This window comes from Perca flavescens, chromosome 16 (genome assembly GCF_004354835.1).
Source record: "Perca flavescens isolate YP-PL-M2 chromosome 16, PFLA_1.0, whole genome shotgun sequence".
Taxonomy (NCBI): Eukaryota; Metazoa; Chordata; class Actinopteri; order Perciformes; family Percidae; genus Perca; species Perca flavescens.
In genome coordinates this window covers 25,708,555-25,730,130 of record NC_041346.1, presented here as the reverse complement: position 1 = coordinate 25,730,130, position 21,576 = coordinate 25,708,555, and the positions used below count along the sequence as shown (strand labels likewise).

General features: G+C 39.8%; 1 protein-coding gene across 3 annotated transcripts in view; it reads right to left on the bottom strand.

Annotated features, from left to right (window-relative positions):
• erbin (erbb2 interacting protein) overlaps nt 1-21,576 on the bottom strand; it is a 48,409-nt gene that overhangs the window by 8,138 nt on the left and 18,695 nt on the right. For 2 of the 3 annotated variants that reach the window (XM_028601261.1, XM_028601258.1), the window contains exons 3-20: nt 14,601-14,795; nt 14,152-14,269; nt 12,295-12,373; nt 12,070-12,159; nt 11,637-11,693; nt 9,346-9,409; nt 8,961-9,035; nt 8,347-8,491; nt 7,708-7,780; nt 6,208-6,337; nt 5,953-6,068; nt 5,508-5,577; nt 3,364-3,463; nt 1,395-1,516; nt 836-1,009; nt 510-692; nt 285-402; nt 18-192 (exon numbers count right to left, since the gene is read on the bottom strand). In XM_028601261.1, coding sequence (XP_028457062.1) covers nt 18-192; nt 285-402; nt 510-692; nt 836-1,009; nt 1,395-1,516; nt 3,364-3,463; nt 5,508-5,577; nt 5,953-6,068; nt 6,208-6,337; nt 7,708-7,780; nt 8,347-8,491; nt 8,961-9,035; nt 9,346-9,409; nt 11,637-11,693; nt 12,070-12,159; nt 12,295-12,373; nt 14,152-14,269; nt 14,601-14,786 — 2,075 coding nt within the window. In that variant the 5' untranslated portion in view covers nt 14,787-14,795. The remainder of the gene's footprint in view (nt 1-17; nt 193-284; nt 403-509; nt 693-835; nt 1,010-1,394; nt 1,517-3,363; nt 3,464-5,507; nt 5,578-5,952; nt 6,069-6,207; nt 6,338-7,707; nt 7,781-8,346; nt 8,492-8,960; nt 9,036-9,345; nt 9,410-11,636; nt 11,694-12,069; nt 12,160-12,294; nt 12,374-14,151; nt 14,270-14,600; nt 14,796-21,576) is intronic. The other variant, XM_028601260.1, reaches the window with a different exon arrangement.

Below are 21,576 nucleotides of genomic sequence, written 5' to 3'. Positions count from 1 at the left end.
TGAAAAATTGTACAAACCGGATTTTTGGTAAGAAGGGCATCTTTGCCTCTCTCTCAGGGGTGCACAGAGAGTTGTCCTGACTGCTGTCTGTAGTCAGAGACACCGAGTCAGACATGCGTGATGGCGACGAACAGTTACTGTTGTTCTGGTTGCTGTTGGCCACTGTGTCATCCAGCAAAGAGTCTGCATCATCTGTTTATCAGAAACATCCCTGTTAGTGTACTGCATCCAGACACAGTCACTTAAAATACTATATTTTAAATCACTCAAAACACAACTTTTACCTTTTTTGTCCTTACTTAAAGTCACTACTTTAGGCTGGTTGATGGAGATCTCAATAAGAGGGGGTCTCATCTCTGCCATTTTCATCTCCTCCTCTTCATCAGACAGCTCCTCGGAATCCTTAAGACAAAGACAAAAGTGTTCTTAAAGCTGCACTTTTCAGTTGAAACTTCATAATGTGCTTGTCGTCTTTCTTAAAATTGTGAGGACTAAACAATCGAGAGTACCTCCAGGGTGTCTTCATGGTTCATCATAGAGCCCCCTGATGATTTGATTGGGACTTTCTGAGAGCTGTAAGAGTCTGAAGTGTCTTTTGTTTCTGTTGCAGATGGGTTATGGGAAAATGTGTCTGTAGATACTTGGGAGTCCATGTCTGATGCTGTACCATTAGGATAGGGAGGCTCAATCACCTGCACAAAAACAGCACGGATGGTCAGTTATTTATTGAAAATGTTCCCTCACTTGCATGTAGAATATGCAGTTTGTTAAAGGGGAACTAAAGGGGGACCAATGTTTCTTTCCAAGTAAAATATCTCATTTAGCTGAAGCTGACCTTAACTCCCACGTCCTGCACTCCAATGTGGTTCCTCTCATTTGGTTTTGCACCTTTCCCCGACTCGTCACTTGACTCGTCCTCCTTCAGCCTGTGAGCCACAGATTGGGCTGTCTTCACCATGTTCTTCAGCTCGTCTGGGTATGGTGTAGGGTAGCGCTTCAGGTTTCCCTCCTGGAATAGCACAAATACCCACAAACTTACCATTAAAATCATCTGGTTGCAGTTTTAACAGAAGTGGGACTAGGAGAGGTGAAATGTCAGTTTGGAATGAGGTGCATTCAATATCATATACACATTCAAAAAGACACTTATTTTGCCTTTTTCAAAACAATTTCCTGAATCCATATTAATGATATTTTGGTTTGAACTATTTGCTTCAACAATAATTTCTTGAAATTGTTGTAGAAAATGGGACACGATGCACATTATTCATGAAAACTGCTACATCAAAGTGAAGGTTGTAGCCAAAATATTACTTGTGATCACAACAACGCCCTTGCAGTTTGGAAAACCACGTCCCCACAGTTATTTCTCTTTCCCACAGTTTTACACTCACCCTTGGGGGTGTTTCTCGCTCGTCCTTGTCCTCGTCACACTCAAAGGCCACCTGAGCTCGATGCTTGCGCTGCTCCTCCCAGAGAGCTGGATTAAAGCTCTCAGAATCGGAGTTGGGAATGTCTGAAATAAAATCAGAAACCAGGTGGAGGATGGGTTAGTTTTATTAAGACCTTTTAAGTCTCCCCCGTTGCGTTTTTGTAATTCTAACAAGTCTGACTTTGACCACAAGATGGCGCAAATACTACATGAGGCATGCCAATAAATTGAAGGATCTGTGGAGGAACGTGAAATGCAGGAGTTAACCCCTTAAACTCAAGCCAAAACAAACAAAGAATTATTGATACTTGGAATTGTTGTAATAAACCAACATAAAAACATTAAAGTACAATCAATTAACATACTTGCAGAATTTGCCACTAACTTCATCATGAATCAGTCTGTAAATCCTATGGCAGACAAAATGATTGCTAAACATTACTTTGCAGACAATATGCCAACACTTCAACGACTTTTATAACGACTAAGTCTTCAGCTCGCTCTCGGTCCTTTACTGTCACTCCTGTATGACTCCATGTTGGGAAGGGAGAAGCAAAGCCATGATAACTATGATAATGATGTCATGAAAGTGGTGCTTGTTGTCATGATGCTGCTGTCCTGAAACTGCAGTAGCATCTTGCATTAGTGATGTGCTCTCTGTCGTGTCTGTGAGTCTGACACTTGGCAAAACCAAGAATCAACAAATTTGACACTTTACTGAAAATATCGGTGTACAAATACATCACATCCTGGTTTTTTAAGAAGGTAATATCAGACTATATAATTTAAAGCTGTCATTCACACTTGAAGATGTAAATTTGCTTTGTGGTTTCCTGTGATAAAAAGCTCTTTACCCCCAATTTGGCGAGACACAGATGTATAGTGTTTAAAACAAGCTTGTTAACGTGCATCTACATTTTAATAAGAAGTTGACAGTTAAAAACAAGTACACAGGGGGCAGAAATAGCTGATGTTGGCACAGAATGAACTACACTAGCCGAGAATACGCCATATCAACAACTCTTGTTGTCTACAAGTTAACACACCATACCAGAGTGTGAATGCACAGTGGATAATATGAGTCACCTGGTGTGTGGCCACCATATCAACAAGTTGTAAAACTTGTAATAATTGCACTCAGGTCATGGCTTATTCCAGCTTCTCACGAAAACACGAGGAAACAGATAAAAATCCCCAGTAGATTAACTGTGGAAAATGGCATAAAGCAGATGGCTGGGCGATATCTAATAGAGGACAAAACCTACAGACAGTAACTTGTACTAGAGCATTTTCTGATGGTGCACCACATCACAGACATTGTTGCAAAAATCAAGCAGCTGACTCGCTACCATTTCCGTATTTCAAGCTTGGAGTCCTTGAACCACTAATTACTCTAAAGCTTAGATGCAACAGGGTCAGCACAAGCTGTCTGGTGCAAAATGAAACCAACCCAAACTAACAGATGCTTGACAAGACTAAGACGAGTGTTTCTTCTGCAGCTTAGGTCTCAGGTAACGAGGTCTCTCATAAAATATGAATACAGGAATCCTGGCAGGCCACCAATAAGACTGCTGCGATAAAGATGGTAAGTTGTAGTCATGGCAAGGCCTAAAAATTTTGACATCAAAATACATTTATTTACCTAACCCCTTGATGCCTGAATTTATTCACAATTATATAAACAAAATATTATGTGTGTTTCACATCAGTGTTTTATTCCTATAAGTTGTGCTCATATTAGTCATACAAGTAAAGTTATATGAATTGTCTGATTGCCTGGTAGTACAGATTGAGTAACAAGCTTAAATCTTTAATATGAGCCCCGCTGCTAAGAACTGAATGGTGAAAACAGGTCAGAAACATTTTCAGTTTGAACCAGATTCCATTTCTGTTTTATCATTATTGGTCTTGTTGAATGCAAAAGTACTCACAGTCCTCAGTCCTGGTTTGCTGGGGAAACATGTAGTTGGTCAGCATAATTTTGTGTGTCTCTGGATCCTCCTCCTTCTGGAGAGGGATCAAGGGCTTTGACTGTGGGAGACAAAAAAGTAGGTTTGAGTGTGCTATCTGCAATAAACAGTGTTTTGTCAACACACAGAGTGCTCAAAGAGTGGCCTGGTGTTCTCTGTGCCTCACTTTGGCATGGCAAGTGAACTGGGCTGCAACATCAGTACTTGATAATACCTAAATCCAGTCAACTGGAGAACACAAGTTGCACCAATTACAAAATGAATGTGGTTTCCCATAATTTCCCACAGTTCCTTCCAGCTGAGTCTCTTCCTCTAATCTTCTCCAAACCACCCACTGGCCACTTTGACTGAGACACTACTTAAGCACCTCTGGGTGCCTCTTCATGACAACCATTCCTTGATGAAGCTGGCGTAAGCGCCATCAATGTCCCCAAGGCCCCATCATCATTGTTGCACCTGCCGAACAGTATCCCCTGTGTCTCAGCACCACTGTGCCTGTTGTAAATCATATTTATATACACCTTTATAGTGTCACAAAGTGTCTTACAAGTCAATAAAGGCAAGGGAAATTACATTTTTGATACACAAAGACAACAAAGCCACATTGATTCTAGAAACAGTCTACACTGACAGACCTCATGTCTACAGGAATGCTGTTTTGAGAGCCTGGAGGCAAAAGTGTATTCACCCTTGGTTCATAGATCCCTGGTCATATGACATTGAAGTCCTGTCTTTATGGTTTCCTGTTAAGATTAGAGCCTGATTGATTAAATTGGCCAGGTTGATATATCAGGCAATATTGGCTCAATACAGATATATCGGCATCAGCGTTTATGTAGAAATTGAGATTCAGAAATGTCAAAGATATGTTTTAAAACAGTGTCACCATTCTATAGTTTGCCCACCAGAAAGGTGCCCTGTACATTTCTTGGTCACAATTGTTGAAAAAACAAATGTAAGGGAACCTTACCAAAAATGTTTATGGCTTCAAATCATTATCGGATTTTTTAAAAATTCTAAAATATCAATATCACTGCCCTTAAAAAAAAATCCTCTGTGTGCATAAAGGTAATCAGGCGACTGATTGTGGACAGAAGTGTAAATGAGAAGAAAATTCTTCAATTCTATTCATTTAATAGGCAGCTGACTTGAGGCCAGGACAGCTCTACATCAGTTATTCTACATCATTCTGCAATGACTGCAGTTTTCCAGTGACAATTTGTTCAGGCTTTTGCACAGAGACTCAAAATAGTCCAGCTAGGATGAGAAAAAGCATGAATAATTGATTTTAGAATGTGGTCAGAGTCAACAGACTGTAATTTAGAAATATTTACAAGGTTGGACAAAGTGAACACACCGAATCAATATACTCCTGCAGCGTCTTCGCCAACATTACTTTGCACACAGTTAAACTCCTCTGCTAAGCTTGATATGAGTAGTTCAAGAATTCCTTTTATATGATATAATTTCATACAAAGCTACACTGCTATGACAAAGAAGGACCAGAAGTCACTTTCTTACACTTGAGCTCAGCAGACTCAAACATTTCCACCTCTGATAGGCTTATCTTGTGTTCTGTCAAGGGCCACGTTAGCTAAGGCAGACGTCCAAACTTAAAGCAACACAACTTGTCTGGTTAACTTGATCTCTCTTCATCTGCTTTACTTCCGGCTAGTTGCTGCTGCCTGCTGTCTTCCTGTCATTCAGATCTGTGTCACACCACTTTTCAGGGTTAATAAAATGCTAGATTACTGTACTGTTGCCTTTAAACAAGTATTAATGTAAGGATAACTTTTCTGTCATTCATTAGGCTCCTTCTACAACTTAAAAATGTAGAGTTTACGATATCATCGAGTCTGGCCTGCATTTCCATTTGTCACGTATAGATCAAATGTCCTGGAAGTGGTTTACTAAATTTTGAATTTTGTTTTCTGTGAGAAACTTGGCCTTGCTGGATTCACTTACAGCCGTTTGTTGTGGCGAGTCATGTAACCCTGCTGCCATTGCAATCTCCATACGCATCACCGTCTGACTCAGTAGCACCTTTTGTGAAACCCTTACACTTATGATCGTTACATGATAAATGTAATCTTCAGTAATCTTACCTGGTTTTCAGACAGCCACATTGCAGTCATTTGGTTCAGTTTAGTGAAACTGTAGGGAAGACTCCTTAACCTGTAGTGGAACAAAAACTACACTGGTACCAACAACCTTAAAGACTCAAAAACCTGATGCACCAAAAACATAACCTCCTTGGCAAAGATAAAAAAAAAAGGAGTTATGTTTCAGAGTTTTTGTGTGCTTGTCTAACAGTGACAATAACTATTAAGCTGCTGATTATTTTCCTGATTAATTAATTTCTCTACAAAATTCCAGTTTAAATCTTGCAGTGATGTCTTAAAAAATAGATTCAGTTTACAATAATAACAAACCAGAGAATGATTTTAAAATTACTTTCTACAATGCAATCATTCAAAGTAAACAAAACAAATTACATTTGTCCTTAAACTTTACCCTTATTATTCATGAATACTGTCAGTTTAGACTCACTTGTTGTTGCTGAGATTGATAACCTTGAGTTTCTGCATGTCACCCATTTCCTCAGGCAAAGACTCCAGTTTGTTGGAATGTAGGAACAGCACAGTTGCATTCTTCCATTTGCCCATCTGTGAGAGGAAGAAACCAATAACTTATAACCATGAGCCAACATGGCTAGCGGTTACAGATGAGCAGACTGGCTTGCCACACCATTTAACACATCTCCTCAAACACACATATACGCTCTACTCTAATGTGCGTACTCACCTCGGGGGGAAGCACGGTAAGGAAGTTGTGATCTGCAGCAAAGGTGCGGATGTTGACACACTGACCGATGGACGAGGGCAAGGCTTCGATCTCATTAAAACTACAGTCCAGCTCATCCAGCGATGTCAGTCTGATGCAAAGAGGAGAAACATGGGAGGACTTTAATCATGTGGTGTTATTACTGTATAAACAGCATATACTATGTGAAACAAGTTTTAATCTTGTCTGAAGAACTAAAGTGATTTAGTAGTGTACTTCCATGAAGCTGGGAGATTTGAAAGAGACAGGTTAAAAAAGAATTATTAAAATTAGAGGCCGAGAAATCCCGATCTAGTATGGGTCAAGTGCTAACAACCCTGGATCCTACAGTTCCCATAATGCAACTTAATAGCATCGTTTTATTAAACCCTTCCTGCCTGGTAAACGCCCAAATCTTTCCAATTCCAGCATGATATTGTGAAATGTTTTCTAGTATTTCTGTAATAAGGCTTTGCAAAAATTCCATATGGCTGTCCACTCATATCCAAACCACTTATTTGACAGTCTTACACTAACAGTGGAATAGACATTTAGCAGCTGGGGCTTTCTTCTGAATGAAAAATGCCTATGCACTCTGGGGATTCACACAAATGCAAAAAGAGTCGGACTCGCCGGAGAGCTACTGTGTTATTGAACCACCAAACTCCAAAACACAAGATTTGACCCCTCCCTGCTGAATATAAAACAGGGACAAACAACACTGTGCACCAACAGTGGACTGAATAAGATCAGTTACAGATGAAAGAAAAAATGTATCAGCTTGCTTAAAATACAATCCTTGCATGGGATTATGAGACAAAGCCTATGGTTTACATAGGCTTTGTCTCATAATCTGAAAGAGAAACATTAACCGGATAATTGACAGCGTTTGTTGTTTGGAAACAATGGATGAACTGTACAGCTGCAGTAGTTACTGTCAGTCAATGTAGATTTGTCTCTTTTCATGTATGTGGGAATGGATGGATAAAATAAAATTGGAGCCTAATTTTTGTGTTGGACCATGATGATTCAGATTAGGCGAAGGGTCAGGATGTGGCCCACTCACTACGGCCCCAGCAGCTGTTGACAGCTGGCTTTACCTTCTGCAGACAATGTCAGTCTGAAAATGGCTATGGCTGATTTAATCAGTAGTTCGTTGCATGGTCATCTGGCAAAAGATTACAAATGACCCCTCCACAATCAAGCAAACCACTTACGGAAATCAATATGGTAGACTCAGAACCATGACATTCAATTATTGTTATTCATACTTCATAATCATCGCCTTTATCCAGTTACTCAATATCATCAGCATTAGACCAAAACAAATGAAGCATCAGAACACATTATGTTTAATGGGAATATCTGATTTATCCAGACAGACCTTTTATGCGATCCGGGGATGGCAGATGTAAACGGCATAATAATCCACTGATCAAGGTTTTATTCTGCCAATATTAAAGCTATTGCGGTTACGCTTACCCTCCAACTGAGTCTGGCAAGTATATCAGCTGGTTCTCATCCACTTTCAGTGCAGTAAGTTTCTTTAGTGAGCCTATAGTAAGAGGAAGAAAAAGAGGGAGAGAATTAGAGCGATGCATACAACAGCTCAGGGCAGTTATTGATTATAACTTGCTGTTGCACCACAAAGAGGACTATCCATTACAGCAGTTAATTGGATTATCTCATTCCGTCGTCAATACTATAATCAGTTTAGTAGCAATCAACCTCGACTCTACGGCTGGAGTCTTGTCAGTTTGGTTAGTTGACAGATTTGACACAAATGTGATTTAGGTTTGATTGACTCATTCCCAATATCCATTCATCCATGAAAGCAAAAGCTAAACATGAAAAAAATGACTCCACAGTACCGTTCAAGGAAGACTGTTATGAGATGTAATGATATACATATTTCCATGTGTTTTATAACCATACTTCTATATTTAACTCAACATCTTGTGGCACTACTGCACTGTGGACACCTATGAATTAAATACGTACAAAACAACACAGGAATGGCTCCAGGAATGAGAAATACATTGGCGATAGCCAAAATAGATTTGAGGTGTTTAATAATGGATTTTCTTCAAATAAAACATCTGCATGCGCTGTAATCTTTACCGATGGAGCCTGGCAGCTGTGTGAGGGCATTGTTGGAGAGCAGAAGGTCCTGCAGACTCTCACAGCCACAGATTTGCTCATCTACCATCTCCAGATTGTTCTTGGACACATCCAGGTATACCAGCTGTTTTAGCATCCCAAGCATCTGGATACATAAAGGGAGACACAATAAATACACAGTATTCACACTGAATTGTCATTACCCAAAGATTAGGCAGTTGTGTTGGTTGAATACAGAAGCAGTGGATTAAAACAATCCCTAAAACATCCTCGGCAGTAAGGTAAAGTAAATTAATTACGTTCAAGGAAAATAATGAATTCACAGCTGCAGATGTTTGTAATTATTATTGGGACATCTGCAAACCCAAAAGGCTGCATTGTTTTCTGTAAAACTGTCTAATTGTGTTCACCCAGCAAGAGGGTCTTTCCTACACAGCAGCTCCTTCGCTGCAGGTTTTTCGAGGGCTTAAAGTCTGATGCAAACTGACTATGGTTCATTTTGATGAAGATTTGAGCGGACACATAGATTGAAAATCAAGGGAAATAATCTCAGGTTGTTTTTTTGGGGTGCAGCAGCCTTTGGAAGGGTGTATAGGATTGACTATAAATTATACCCCAGGTAAAAACGTCAGTCTGTTCCCATCTATCCACAGCTCCTTGATTCCAGTCAGCTGCTCCAACACCTCAGGCTGTGGATGTAAAGAGGAGAAAGGAGGTTAAGTGATAGGGATGTGTGTGTGTGTGTGTGTGTGTGTGTGTGTGTGACTGGATGAAGAGCTTAACTCATAAACAAGCTAAAAAAAAAAAATAAGACCGGTTATTCATTCCACTCTGATTGTCATGTATTAATTTAAGCAATCTTCCAGTGAAAACAAATGAGCACATAAAAAACAGCGCTTCCATTTAAATAAAGGAATGAGAAGGGAAGAGATTAAGGAAGCTCACTACAAGAAAGGTAGAAAGCCCTGGGCATCGACAGGCCGACTGACAGATACTCACCACTTCAGTGAACTCATTACTCCCCAGGTCCAGCCTCTCCAACTGTGTGAGCTTCTGCATGCTTCTGTAGACACACAGGACAGACAGGGAGGGAGATTTTAACATCAACGGGAAAATCAGCCAGGATTATAAGCAATGTGGGTCATGTGCTTGAAAAAGGAAGCCAAAAGAAGAAAAAAATTAAATGTCAATTTTCATGTTATGTTTTGGAAAGCATACATGCTCTGCCTTTGCTTCTTTCGCTGAATAATTTTATGAGAAAATAAATACCTTTTACAGCTCAGGCGTGACAGAAATATGCTTTAAATAATGGAAAATGTGACGTATGCTAGCCCTAAGCCTCGCTTGCAGAGTTTTCTCTCCACATTCAGGTCACAGTCTTACATTCTCTGCTACACTGTAAACACTATTCAACTGCTTACAATGTTTACTGTATTTAGCTTATTACCAGTGACACACACTGTGGACATGACATTTATTATCAAGGGTTATTTCACATTCTTAGCAGCAAAACAGATATCACTCTTTCCATTCCTCAAAAGCTACTGACAAGATGCTTTTGAGGGCATTTAACCCTAAATGGCAGCAGCAAATAGTAGCAGAACATACACAACTTAGTTTAAACGGACGTCAGACAGACAAACAATGTCAAAGTCTCAAAAATTAGAGTTAAAGATTAAAATAGAGTAAAGTAAAATACATATTTGTATGGTTTGTGTTCTTGATTGATGGCAATTCCTCTGAACTATTTATAAAACACACTTGGGTCAAGAGTTTAAATTGTATAATTGAAGAATTGGGATAAACAAATCAACTTTAGGCCAGATAAGGACTCAAACGAGTTTCAAATCAGAAATTTTCTTAAGCGTGAATCATAAGTTCAACAAAATGATTCTAGATACGAAATGAAAGCAAGACACCATGAGTGGAGATGAAATGGAGATGCACCAAGTTCTGTTTGGGAACAGATATGATGATCCTTTACCAGCAGGGATGAACTGTGTTTTCTTAAAACACGAGTGAGATTCAGCACAGGAATGGAAAGCAGAGGCCCACCAACGGTACTGTGTAGTGTTGTTTTTAGGGGCTCCTCGTAAAATGAGAATGTAAGACATACGGCACAAATCATAAATATGATTTAAACCATTAGTGATTTTTATTTTAGTACTTGCTGCACTATGAAAACGTTAATCATGTTGATGTACTTGAGCATTAGCCAGTGTGACATTCTTACCTCAAAGTTGGCAAGAACACCAGAGACCCCCATGTGAGCTGAAAGGGTAAGCATGAGCTGTGCTGGCTCATCTAGAAAGCGAGTTCACCGGTGATTTAAAAAAAAAAAAAAAAACACACGTGCACACACACACTATGGCTCATGACCCCAAGTTGTGAGGAACACAGCATCCTTCTTAAAAATACAGAGAAACATTTGGTTTATGCATGTGCTTGGTGTGTGTCTACACTAAGAGAAAAGAGGCTCCACTTTCTATGTGGAAGCCCTGAAAAGACTTCTACTGCGCCCCCTTTTGTGCACGCACACATTTGTTTACATCTCGGAAATGCTAGTGTGTTGCTCTGGCAACGTTCCCGATCATTAGTCCTTTTCTTTGTCAGGGCTCCAGCCTTTAACAGGTCTGCCCACTGTCACATAAACACAGCCAGAAGAGAGGATCCGCTCTGAGCTGCAGCACTGCACTTTATACACCGGCTGGCCCGTCAGTTAGTCCGTGAAGAAAGGGGAAAGTGAGTGAGATAACAAAAGACACTCCGCCAGAGGGAGGAAATGATAGAAAAGGCAAATAGGGAAATACAGTTTTGCTGGGAAAATGGGAAGGACATAAAATGGAATGATACGGCAAGTGAAGCATGAGAGAAGACCGAAAGAGAAAGTAACTTCCCCGCCAGAATCCTCTAGAGCTTTCACAAATATTCGTGGGACGTTTAGTCTCACAGTGGCGCTGTAACCTGTAACCTTCTCAAATGGTGAAATAAACCTTACCACTGTCTCAGAAGGGGATTATAAAACCTGCCACAGCAAGCAGCCAAGCAAAGGGGGCTCTTATGTAACACCGTGGAAATTAATGCTACAGTTAGAGAGGTATGGGGAGTGAATCTACGGTAAAAAAAAAAAAACAAGAGGATGGAGGACACAGCAGAGGCATTGCAGTGATTGTGAGAGGAAGAAGACTGAGGAACTAATGGTAAAACCTCTTGAGTGCATCTTTAATTTGTAAATAAAATTAACACTGTATATTAAATGTTTGGAAAACATGAAGTACAAAACCACTTACTTTGGCAACATCTTTAACTGGTTTTCTCTCAGCTCCAAGATCTGTAGTTTAGTTAACCTGCAAACAAGTAGAAAGCCAATGTCATAATCGTTAAGTACTACAACAGCCCTTGATATTTAAATGACACGGTCTTAAAGTGCTCATTTTTAGGTTCATAATTGTATTTAGAGGTTATATCAGAATAGGTTTAATTTTCAAAAAACACCATATTTTTGTTGTACTGCACATAGCTGCAGCTCCTCTTTTCACCCTGTGTGTTGAGCTCTCTGTTTTAGCTACAGAGTGAGGCATAGACTTCTGTTACATCTTTGTTGGGAGTCGCACATGCGCAGTACCTAGGTAAGGACTACTAGCTAGTCAGAAGCAGAGCTAGCAGCATTCCTGAAGCCTCAGAAACCATTTCATCCTGATCTAATCCGGAGAACACACTGACCTGCCGAAGCTGGCTGGTAAGAACTCCAGGAAGGCATCATTCAGGTAGAGCTGCGTCAGACTCAGGAGCTGGGTGAAACCATCTGGGAGCCTGAAAACACACACAGGAACATGAATCATATCACTCAGACACAGCTACTGCAATGCCAGAATAGTTAACAACATTAAACCAAAATGGAGTTAATCAATGGTGAAAAGCCATTATACGAGGGTGGGCAGTACTCACTTGGATATGGGATTCACACTGGCTTCTACAATAGCTAGGACTTTGCAATTCTTGATGTTTTCCGGAAACTCCTGGATACCTAGAGATAAATAGCAAACAGCAAAATCAATAAATATCATTAGGAGGTTTTAAGGTACGACAACCATCAATTCAACATCTGCATGTTGTATCTCAACCGTTTTATTACCACTGACACAAAACAAATGACCCCTGTAAAAACCAAAAAGATGATCGATGATGCAGCTCGTGTTTAGTAGGAGAAGCTTTGGGAATGTTAAACACAGGTGGATTTTGAGCACTCCGTGGATTGTGAGTACAAGCAGGAAGGCTCTCTGCCTGAATGGTAGGCGCTCCAGATACATTAAAAGTGGCTCTGCACCTTTCCTCTCTAAACAACCACAGAGACGAGCGCTCGAGGTGACATAATGAAAGAGCGGGAAAGGAAGAAGAAGGAAAAAAAAAAAAAAAAAAAAAAAAAAAAAAGACCAGTGCGCGATAGTCTGCAAGGTCTCACGAAACATCCACAATGTGTTCAACTGCGAGAAAGGGAACGTGACCAAGTCTAAAGGTTTATTTCAACCCACTTTGTTTTGTGTCCAAAACACTTAGCACAGAGTGCTTGGTGAAGAAGGATAAGCTACGTTTAATGTCAACACGGCACATGCAGCTCTGGTTCGTGAAAACACCACCACATCCTTCACCATGTGTTTAATCTAAGCTGTCTCTGCACTCATTCATTTATATGAGAACTACCTTTTTAACCTTGCTCTGTCCACTAAAGGGTTTTGCTGAGCATGCATATTCCTTTTCTGCTCTGCTTAGCTTCAAGGTTATATAGTGATGATGATGATCAACCATCTTATGCAGTAACCTGCAGTGTTACCACGTTCTTTCAGCTCACAGAGCCTAACATTGTTACAGTGACAGTGATGTTAATGCTAAAATACTGACAACCTGTTTGAAGCAAAACCCTCTGTGATGAATATGCAACAGGATGTTATGAAAATACTGACATTTTTAAAATAGCACAATCACCTGATTGATTCTATGTGCAGCTGGGCTTGAATACAGAACTGTCAAGCCTTCAGATAGTTTAGTTTGCAGCTGTTTCTTTCTAAATGTCAGACTAGAACATTGACAGTGGAAGGTTTTTTTATCAAACAGGCAAAATTAAAAAGGACTTCTAGTATAAAGCTCTCCCTCATAATCAACAGTGTCAATGTTTATCTTCAAAGAGGTAAATGTCACACTTTGACAAATGTTTGTTACTTCCCACTCTATGAGACCACAGACGAGACACTTTGAGTTGAGCACCTTGTACAGATACTTTCAGTTTCTGTGAGAACTAGCTCTAAGGAGCTCCATCCAGCATTGTTTTGTCCATACTACTCTGCCCTATGAAGACAAGCGTAATATATTGCAGGTCTTGGCTTGTCCAACTCCTTTATCAATCACCTTAGGCGATTGATAAAGGAATTTGATGCGCAACTTAAAACCTGTTAGGTCCTAAGGGGTTTTAAGTTATGCATTCTTGTGAGATAATGTGGTAAAATAAACCTACAGTGGCATTTCATATCAGAATATCTTTGAAGCAATCTAAACACGGTGTCATTCATGCAACTCTTTCATGGAAATGTCATTTTGTTTATTCTTTCACTGACTGATGTCAGTTGCAGTCACGACAACACAAGGACAACTAGGACACTTACCATTTGAACTTCACAGGGAACTGAGCCAGTGGCTGTGGTCAGTTATCAGGTTTTAGCAACTTGATCTAATGCCGCAGTTTTCCATGGCTCAGTCAAAAATACTTCTAACCTAAAGACATACAGTAAAATATGTGGTCATTTTGCTTACTGTTTTTGCTGACATCAAGCTCCCTAAGATTGATGAGGTTTGCGATCGCTGTTGGCAACACTGTTAGGTCATTATCTGGCATGCTCAGTCGGTGGAGTAACTGGCAATTAAACAGTTGCTGGTGGAGAGAGAAAAGAGATAACACCGTTCTTATTATCAAAAAGCACATGGTTGAAGACGAAAACACAGAATAGTAGATGTTTAAATGTCCCGATTGTCTCAAAAGTTCAACTGAGTCATTCAAAGGCTTTTCTGTCTTAATGAATATCAATGTTGTAAACAGTGCACAATGCAAGCTTTTCATAAGAGATAAACTAGTTAGGCATACAGCAAGTCAATATTTAGTGGCCTCATAAGTAATGATATCATGTAGTTCAAAGGTTTTATAAGTTGTAGATGGCGTACATAGGGAAATATAAAGCTTCTATACATCAGTGTGTGTGCCTTACTTTAGGCAGTTCCTCGATCTGGTTGGCATCGAGGTAGAGTTCCTGCAGGGTCTTCTCAAAGCTAAAGATCTCCTTAGGAACAGTCTCCAGGCTGCAGTGGGAGTAGTCCAGCGATGTTACCGCCTCCTCCTCACCCCGCAAGCAGCGGCACGGCACCAGGCGAACAAACAAGCTCCGCTTGGACATCCTCAGGCACTAGAGAGGGAAAACAGAGAGATATGTAAAGGGGGTAGAGCATCAGGAGTTGAGTGGTCCGCATATGTCTAGAGCTACTTTCACACTTCAGATTTAAGTGTGCAGATTCTGATTTATTTTTTTTTTTTTTTAAATCCCTTCTACGTTACACATGTAATGTTTTTAGTGCAGTATAAAAGTAATACACACACTGGTTTTGATATCTGATCAGTGCATCTGAACCATGACCAGCAGATTTAATTCTCAGAACTTGTATGTTGTTTTTTGTATTGCTTCCACAGTGCAGACCATTGTCAGCAGCCTGTGTCTAAAAATATGTGGAGAATAATGACTCAAGCTTTGATGAGGAAGAAATTACATCACAAATGCCAAATTTTTACCGATAACGAATGCAGGAGCAGGCCGTAACAGAATGTGGCAGCAGAGTCAACAACAACAACAAAAGCCACAAGGAGGCATAAAACGCTCTTCAATAAAGTGGCCACGCAACACGTTTTTTACAGTTAACTTGACGTACTCTCTATTCTGTTTAATAACTGAGCAGCCACCCATTTGAGAGCAACAAGGTAGTTTCAGGATGGAGAGTTAAAGTGATACATGTTATATATCACCTAGTGTAACCTTCAGACCCAAATACTTGAAAAGGGGATCTGATCAAACAGCCATTACTTTGGTGTGAACGCATCCCCAAAAACCTCAGGTCCTTCTTTAAAAAAGGAAACTTTGCAATTTGTCAACCTGTGTCTTAGTCTTATATTTTTGACTATTATGACTATTTGTCATTTATTTATAAAATTTTACATACCCTACAACAAACACTATCCAGCCTTTGTAAACCATTATATGGGACTACTTTCTGCGATTTCTGTTTGGAAACCTAAAAAGACCCAGAAAGTTTTGGAAAACTCATGGAAGTTTTTTCTTTTTTTTCACAACTATACTGTAGGAGGCTTGTGCTACTGGCTTTTGTTCTTGCCGAAGTCTGCGTCTCCCCTAAATCTCTATAATGGAGGAGTTTAGTATGCTGTCAATGGAGGAGTTAAGTAAACTGTCATAATGGGCAAAATTAAGTGAATAATACCAAGGTTTACAGTTTGCCTTTAACATTACTGTTTTATTAAACGTTTCAATGGTCTTATTTTTGGGGAATCAGGGAGCGGTTCCACAAAAGCAGAATTTAAAAATCCAGGATAACTGATAAAGCGAGGCTTGACCTAGTCTAATCCGTGCATCCTGGCTTGGTGCGTTTTACGATGGCCGAGCCAGGCTGAGGAGGAGTGACTAGGTCGAGCCAGACTGAAGTAATTCGGATAGATGCGCGTTTACAGCTTTCCTTAACAGACGGCGAGTTGATCATAGAGTTACTGATGCTAAAATGGAGAGTACGCATTGTACATATACTTTACACCGAGTGAGTGAGCAGCAGCTTCCTATGGAAGTTTGTTGAAGTGAAACACATTATTTGTAAGAAACACAGCCGCTGTAGTGAAACAGCGAGAGAAAGTGTTGCAAACAATCGCGGATCGACTGAATGTGTACAGTAAGTAGCCTAAAAATAGACATTATGTAACCACGACTAATCATTTGCACACATTAACAGTTGTATATTTTGCCTTAAAAGTGAGCAGAATGGTTTCAGTTAAGAGCAGTGGTTCGTAAATGTAAATTTTTAGACTTTCATTCAGTCCGTTCGGTATTGTCTGCCACGCAATTTCTCGCGGTTTTATTGTAGTGGCCGAGTTGGCTTCTTCACATATATGCTTTGCTTCCTCATATATATGGACATAGAAAAGAAAGACGCTGAAGAAATTGGACTCTAAAATCTAGAAACTATGAAGATAATTAAGTGATAAACTCAATGCACACTGTAAACATGACCGTAACAAGAGTATTCATCAGGTATTCTTCCCCCAGCAAAATATAAGGTCAAAAACCACTGGGGTGTCCTCTCCCTGTTTCATGAATGTACAGTAGCCTACACTATACAGTGAACTAAGACTATAATTTAAGAGGATTGTAAAAAAAAATTCTAGGTTTTTGTAATTGTACAATCCTCTCAAATTATAGTTCCAGTTCACTGGACAGAACACACATTGTGTGCCATTTTATGGCAAATAAAATGCACATGGAAGAGTAACATACATGACCCTTTATTGTTGAAGAAATAAATCATCTTAAAAGACGTATTTGTCTCTGACCAGTCTTCCATTGTTAGAACCATTATAGAAACACGTGTATAGGACTTTATATAGGCCTACTGCCCTTCATCACTGACTTCATTTGAAACACATTTGCAAGTTTATCAGCTTTTTTTTTTTAAATTATCTCAACAACTGCTGTAGCCTAATATATTCTCCAAACTTCTAACAATATAAACAGCAGTCTTCATACAGCAATATAACAGCACCAATGAATATTTTTTTTTAAATAATGGTCACAATGTTAAAATAACAGTATTTAACTGAACAGCAATATGTAGGCCTACCTATTTTAATGCAGGCTGATAACAATAAGGTAAAACCACTGCTGAGTGAACAGAAAAGGCTCCAGGATTAATTCATCCTGACTGTTAGCCTGGTCAGGAGCAGGCTAGCTGCACAGAATAAATCTCTATGGTAATTTATGTGCCTTTGCTTTCGTGAAACCGATTCAAGGCTTAAGTCATCCAGGATAACTGGGAAATCCTGGCTTAATCTTTCTATCTAGGTTTTGTGAAATAGCCCCGAGGTCTAAAAGGAGACCACAGTGAGCCAACGCTTTCCAACATTATCAGTAGATGTATAATAGCTCTTCAGCGCAGAGGCACTTCTGTAGAAGGACCTTCCAAAACAGCCGTGGGTTGCATCGTGCACACAAAATCATATTATTATTATTATTATTATTATTATTATTATTATTATAATAATTGTGCTGTCAACGGGTTCTCAGATTTGCATATAGATTACAGCTGACAACCATTCAGTGAATGAGTGCTTGACACAATTGATTACACATATGAATTGTACTTCCTATTTTAAAAGTTTCACAAAAAAGAAATAATGTCACAGAGAAGCCAGACATGTTGTAAATAGCTTCCCATTACCGTTTTTCTTGTGGGAAGACTTTTCATAGAAAGGCAAAACGAGAAGCTGTTCGTTATTGTGGCTACGCTGTATCCTCATTTGGGTTGAAGCAGAGGATAAAAATGCAAAAAGAAGTAGGCCATGTCATTTTGGAAATCCCTGTCCTGACTAGTTTCATCCAAAACTCCCCCTACCGCAAAATAAAGCCATCTATAAAAGCCAGAAAATCTTTTCAGCTTTCAATCTGGTTGGGGGTTTAAGGGATGGATGGGAGGAGAGTTGTAAACCTGTCCTTTAACTTGCTACAGGGATGTATGTATCATTTTTAGAACTCGAGGTCAACATGGACGCCTTTTTACCGAGTACAGTACACTATGGAATGTGTTCTGGTCAACAGAGGCTTTGTTCCTCGGAGCATGTGGAGAATGTGACTTTTCCTCCCACTTGTCTTAATCTGAGCACCACAACAGCACATAATCTCTGAGCCCTTCACTCACTGTGTATCCTGAATCACTAAATTGTGATAGCCTTGACCTACACTGTTAGTGCAGACTATGTGTTGGGTGCGTGCCCACTTTTGGGTTAGTGGTTGCTAAAAGGATCTATGCAAGCCAATAGATTATCTGAAATTTGGTTAACTGAATACAACCCATTGTCTTTGTTACCAAATGTACATGTTTTTGCATGTGTGCACAGAGATGCCTTTATGGACAGTGCAAAGTAGGTGTGACTATTTTTGGGGCTACTCAAAATATGACCTAATAGCCAGCCACGTCATTAGTCATATTAAAAAAAAAAAATAAAAATAAAAGATCAAAAGAGATATACACTCAATAGGTTTCCAAATGAAACTTTCAAATGTGTCCAAAGCTGACTGGTCAGCCACCCCTCTAACTCCAACTCAATAAAAAAAATGGGTGCATGTGTGCACACGCCCACACTCACATGAGGTATGCACAACCAAGAGGCTGTCAGCCTCCCACACACTTTTTGCTATAGCAGCAGGCAGCTCATGTATAAATACTCCAAGTAATCTGGTCGATCACCAGAGGGGATAACCGAGGGTTTGGCTCCATTCACCCCAAGTAACAAGCACTGAGCATATGGATGACGCATGCTATTCAGAGTGGGAGGAGAGGGAGAAAAGGGGAGTGTGATATAGGATAACAGAGAAAGGGGGGAAGGTGTAGGTTATTGTGAGTTATGCAAGAGAAGAAGCAAGCGCAGATAAAGTGTCATGAGAAAAGTTCTGGGAGAGATATAAAGCAGCAAGAGCAAATCAAGAAAGAGGAGACTAGATGTGGTGAACATGATGAAGATGGTAGAAGAATTTATTTACTCTCACAAGAATGGGACCTAATAATGTGAAATGACCAGAAAATATAAAAGTTGGCTATTACAGAACAAGACTCACAGTCTAAAGCCACACTGGTACCTCTGCGAGGCTGTACTTAGGTGTAGGGTTGCTTTGAGTTAAATGCTAACATAATCATGCTCACAATGACAATGCTAACATGCTTACTTATTACTTTTAGCATTTTAGTTTATCATGATATATTTGCAGTTAGCACTAAACATAAAGTGCAGCTGAGACTGATGGAAAGGCATTTGGCCATAAACCAGTATTGGTAGTATTGTAGTATACTGTAGGTTGCTAGGTTTTGTAACTAAAAAGGATAGCATACATCTGGTGAAAAATAATATTATTCTTATTGTCAGCAAATCCTATGCAAAGACCTAAACTCACAATGAATTGTTCTTACTAACAAGTATCAAAAATCTGAGTCTGAGGTTGTCAAAATCTGAGGTCATTAGTGTGTGCCATAGAGTTCAACTGTTAAAACTATTAAAAATACATCTATGAGCCACACCGTTGCTTTGGGTGACACATCCTCATTACCATGAACATGGCCGTACTGTAGTTATTTTGAGTACACCATGCTAAAAACTACAGTAAACATAATTTATTAACATAAATTAACTGTTTTTAAAGATTGATGTCTTCAGTAGAAACAAATGGGCTTGGGGCTGAGAGCCACAGACAGGGCAGGGAAGTCAGAAAGTATTGAGAGAGGAGCTAAAACATTGTTGGTTTTGGTCAATTTGTGGGGCTTTATTGAAAATAACAAAACACAGAAGAAGATCGCCATGCCAGCCTTATTATAACTATGTTGCACAATGTCATCAACATGCCAAGTAAAATAACTGGTATAGAAGTAGACTTTGAATGATAACCCTGTGAGTCAATCCTTGCCAATTTGGAACTACAGACCTCCAAATTAAACAAACACTCTTCACAGAAGGAAGTTCAGCTGCTCCAATTAGGTCAGAGATTTGTCATAACCGACATACAAATCAACAGATACATATAGAAAGATTATTTTTTAAACCATGCATAAACACCTGTTAAAATTTGCATAATGCTAAACACACTGTTGATGTAAGATGATTCCATAAACTGCTGGTGGAGTGAAGCACAGCACCAGTGTTAAACATCAATCACCTACCTACCTAATGCCAGTTTTGGTTACGGTTTCTGTACCCTTTTCTTTTGTGCCAGGAAAATGTTTTTACTTTACTTGTAGGGAAACTTTCTTAGAGAATAAAGAGAAAGTGAAATGGGCTGGATAACTGCTTCACTGCTCGGCTGTCTGTCTTGCTGATCTGCAAGGCAGCACACTAATGAGACCAGCACTGCCTTCAACATAGATAGGCTTATCCACTGACCTACATGTTATCGGAATGATGACTGCATACATTCACCCAGCTTTAGTCCATCAAGAGCATTTGACTTTTGGACTAAAAAAGTTCAAGACATGCAATAGACAGACATGTTAAGCTCTTGGCTGAGATTTTCTTTCTTAGCCTACTTATTTAAGCAGCACATTTACTCAAATCAGTTTGCTAGTAACAGCTTGGCCTGATAGCCGTGAAATTGTTAAAGGCCTAAAAAAACACCAGCATTTATTCAGAAATTTCTAGATGTGTGGGCATGTGTGAATGGTGGACATGTGACTCAGCAACCTGACAATGATCAATGAGGCTTCCTCTGTGCAACACTGAATGAAATAGTCCAGAGGGCATGCCAGTCACAGATTCCCACTTTATTCTCCCAGTCAGAGCCAGGAAACCACTTCCCTGTCACAACCTTTCTCCCTGTATATTAAGTGCCTCCTGGGTCAGTGCTGTTGCTATGGAGACTAGGTCAAGGGTAGGATCGGCTCTCCTCCGACCCCCGAAATCATGCACAACACACACAGCTGAACTTGCTCAACTGCTTATGTAGAAAAGTATTGACTGATAAAATACAGAAGGAGCTGTAAAAAGGGCTCAACAACAGGTGGTCCTGTGGTCAAAGTGAGAGATATGTTATTTAAAGTAAACTCTGAAAGAGACAGACGGAGACTGAGATGTCTGTGTGTGTTTCCCAAAGGTCACTGAGAGCTTCCACAGTGGCCAACAAGCACTCACTGGCCTACTTCAGTTTACCCAGTACAATGTGTTGGGAACAAATTAGTAGTTTCTAAAGTGTCTCTGCTTCAAAAACACAAATTCCACTTTATGTCTAGTCTACCTCGTTGGGTTATTCAAAGCCCATGAGCAGCCAGTAGAGCTGTGTAAAGACATGAAATAGACAAGGTAAAAGGTAAAAAGGTGCTAAAGGGTGCATGTGTTCAACATAGCCCAGTAGGATTTGAAACCTTGTTGTGTCTGTGCGC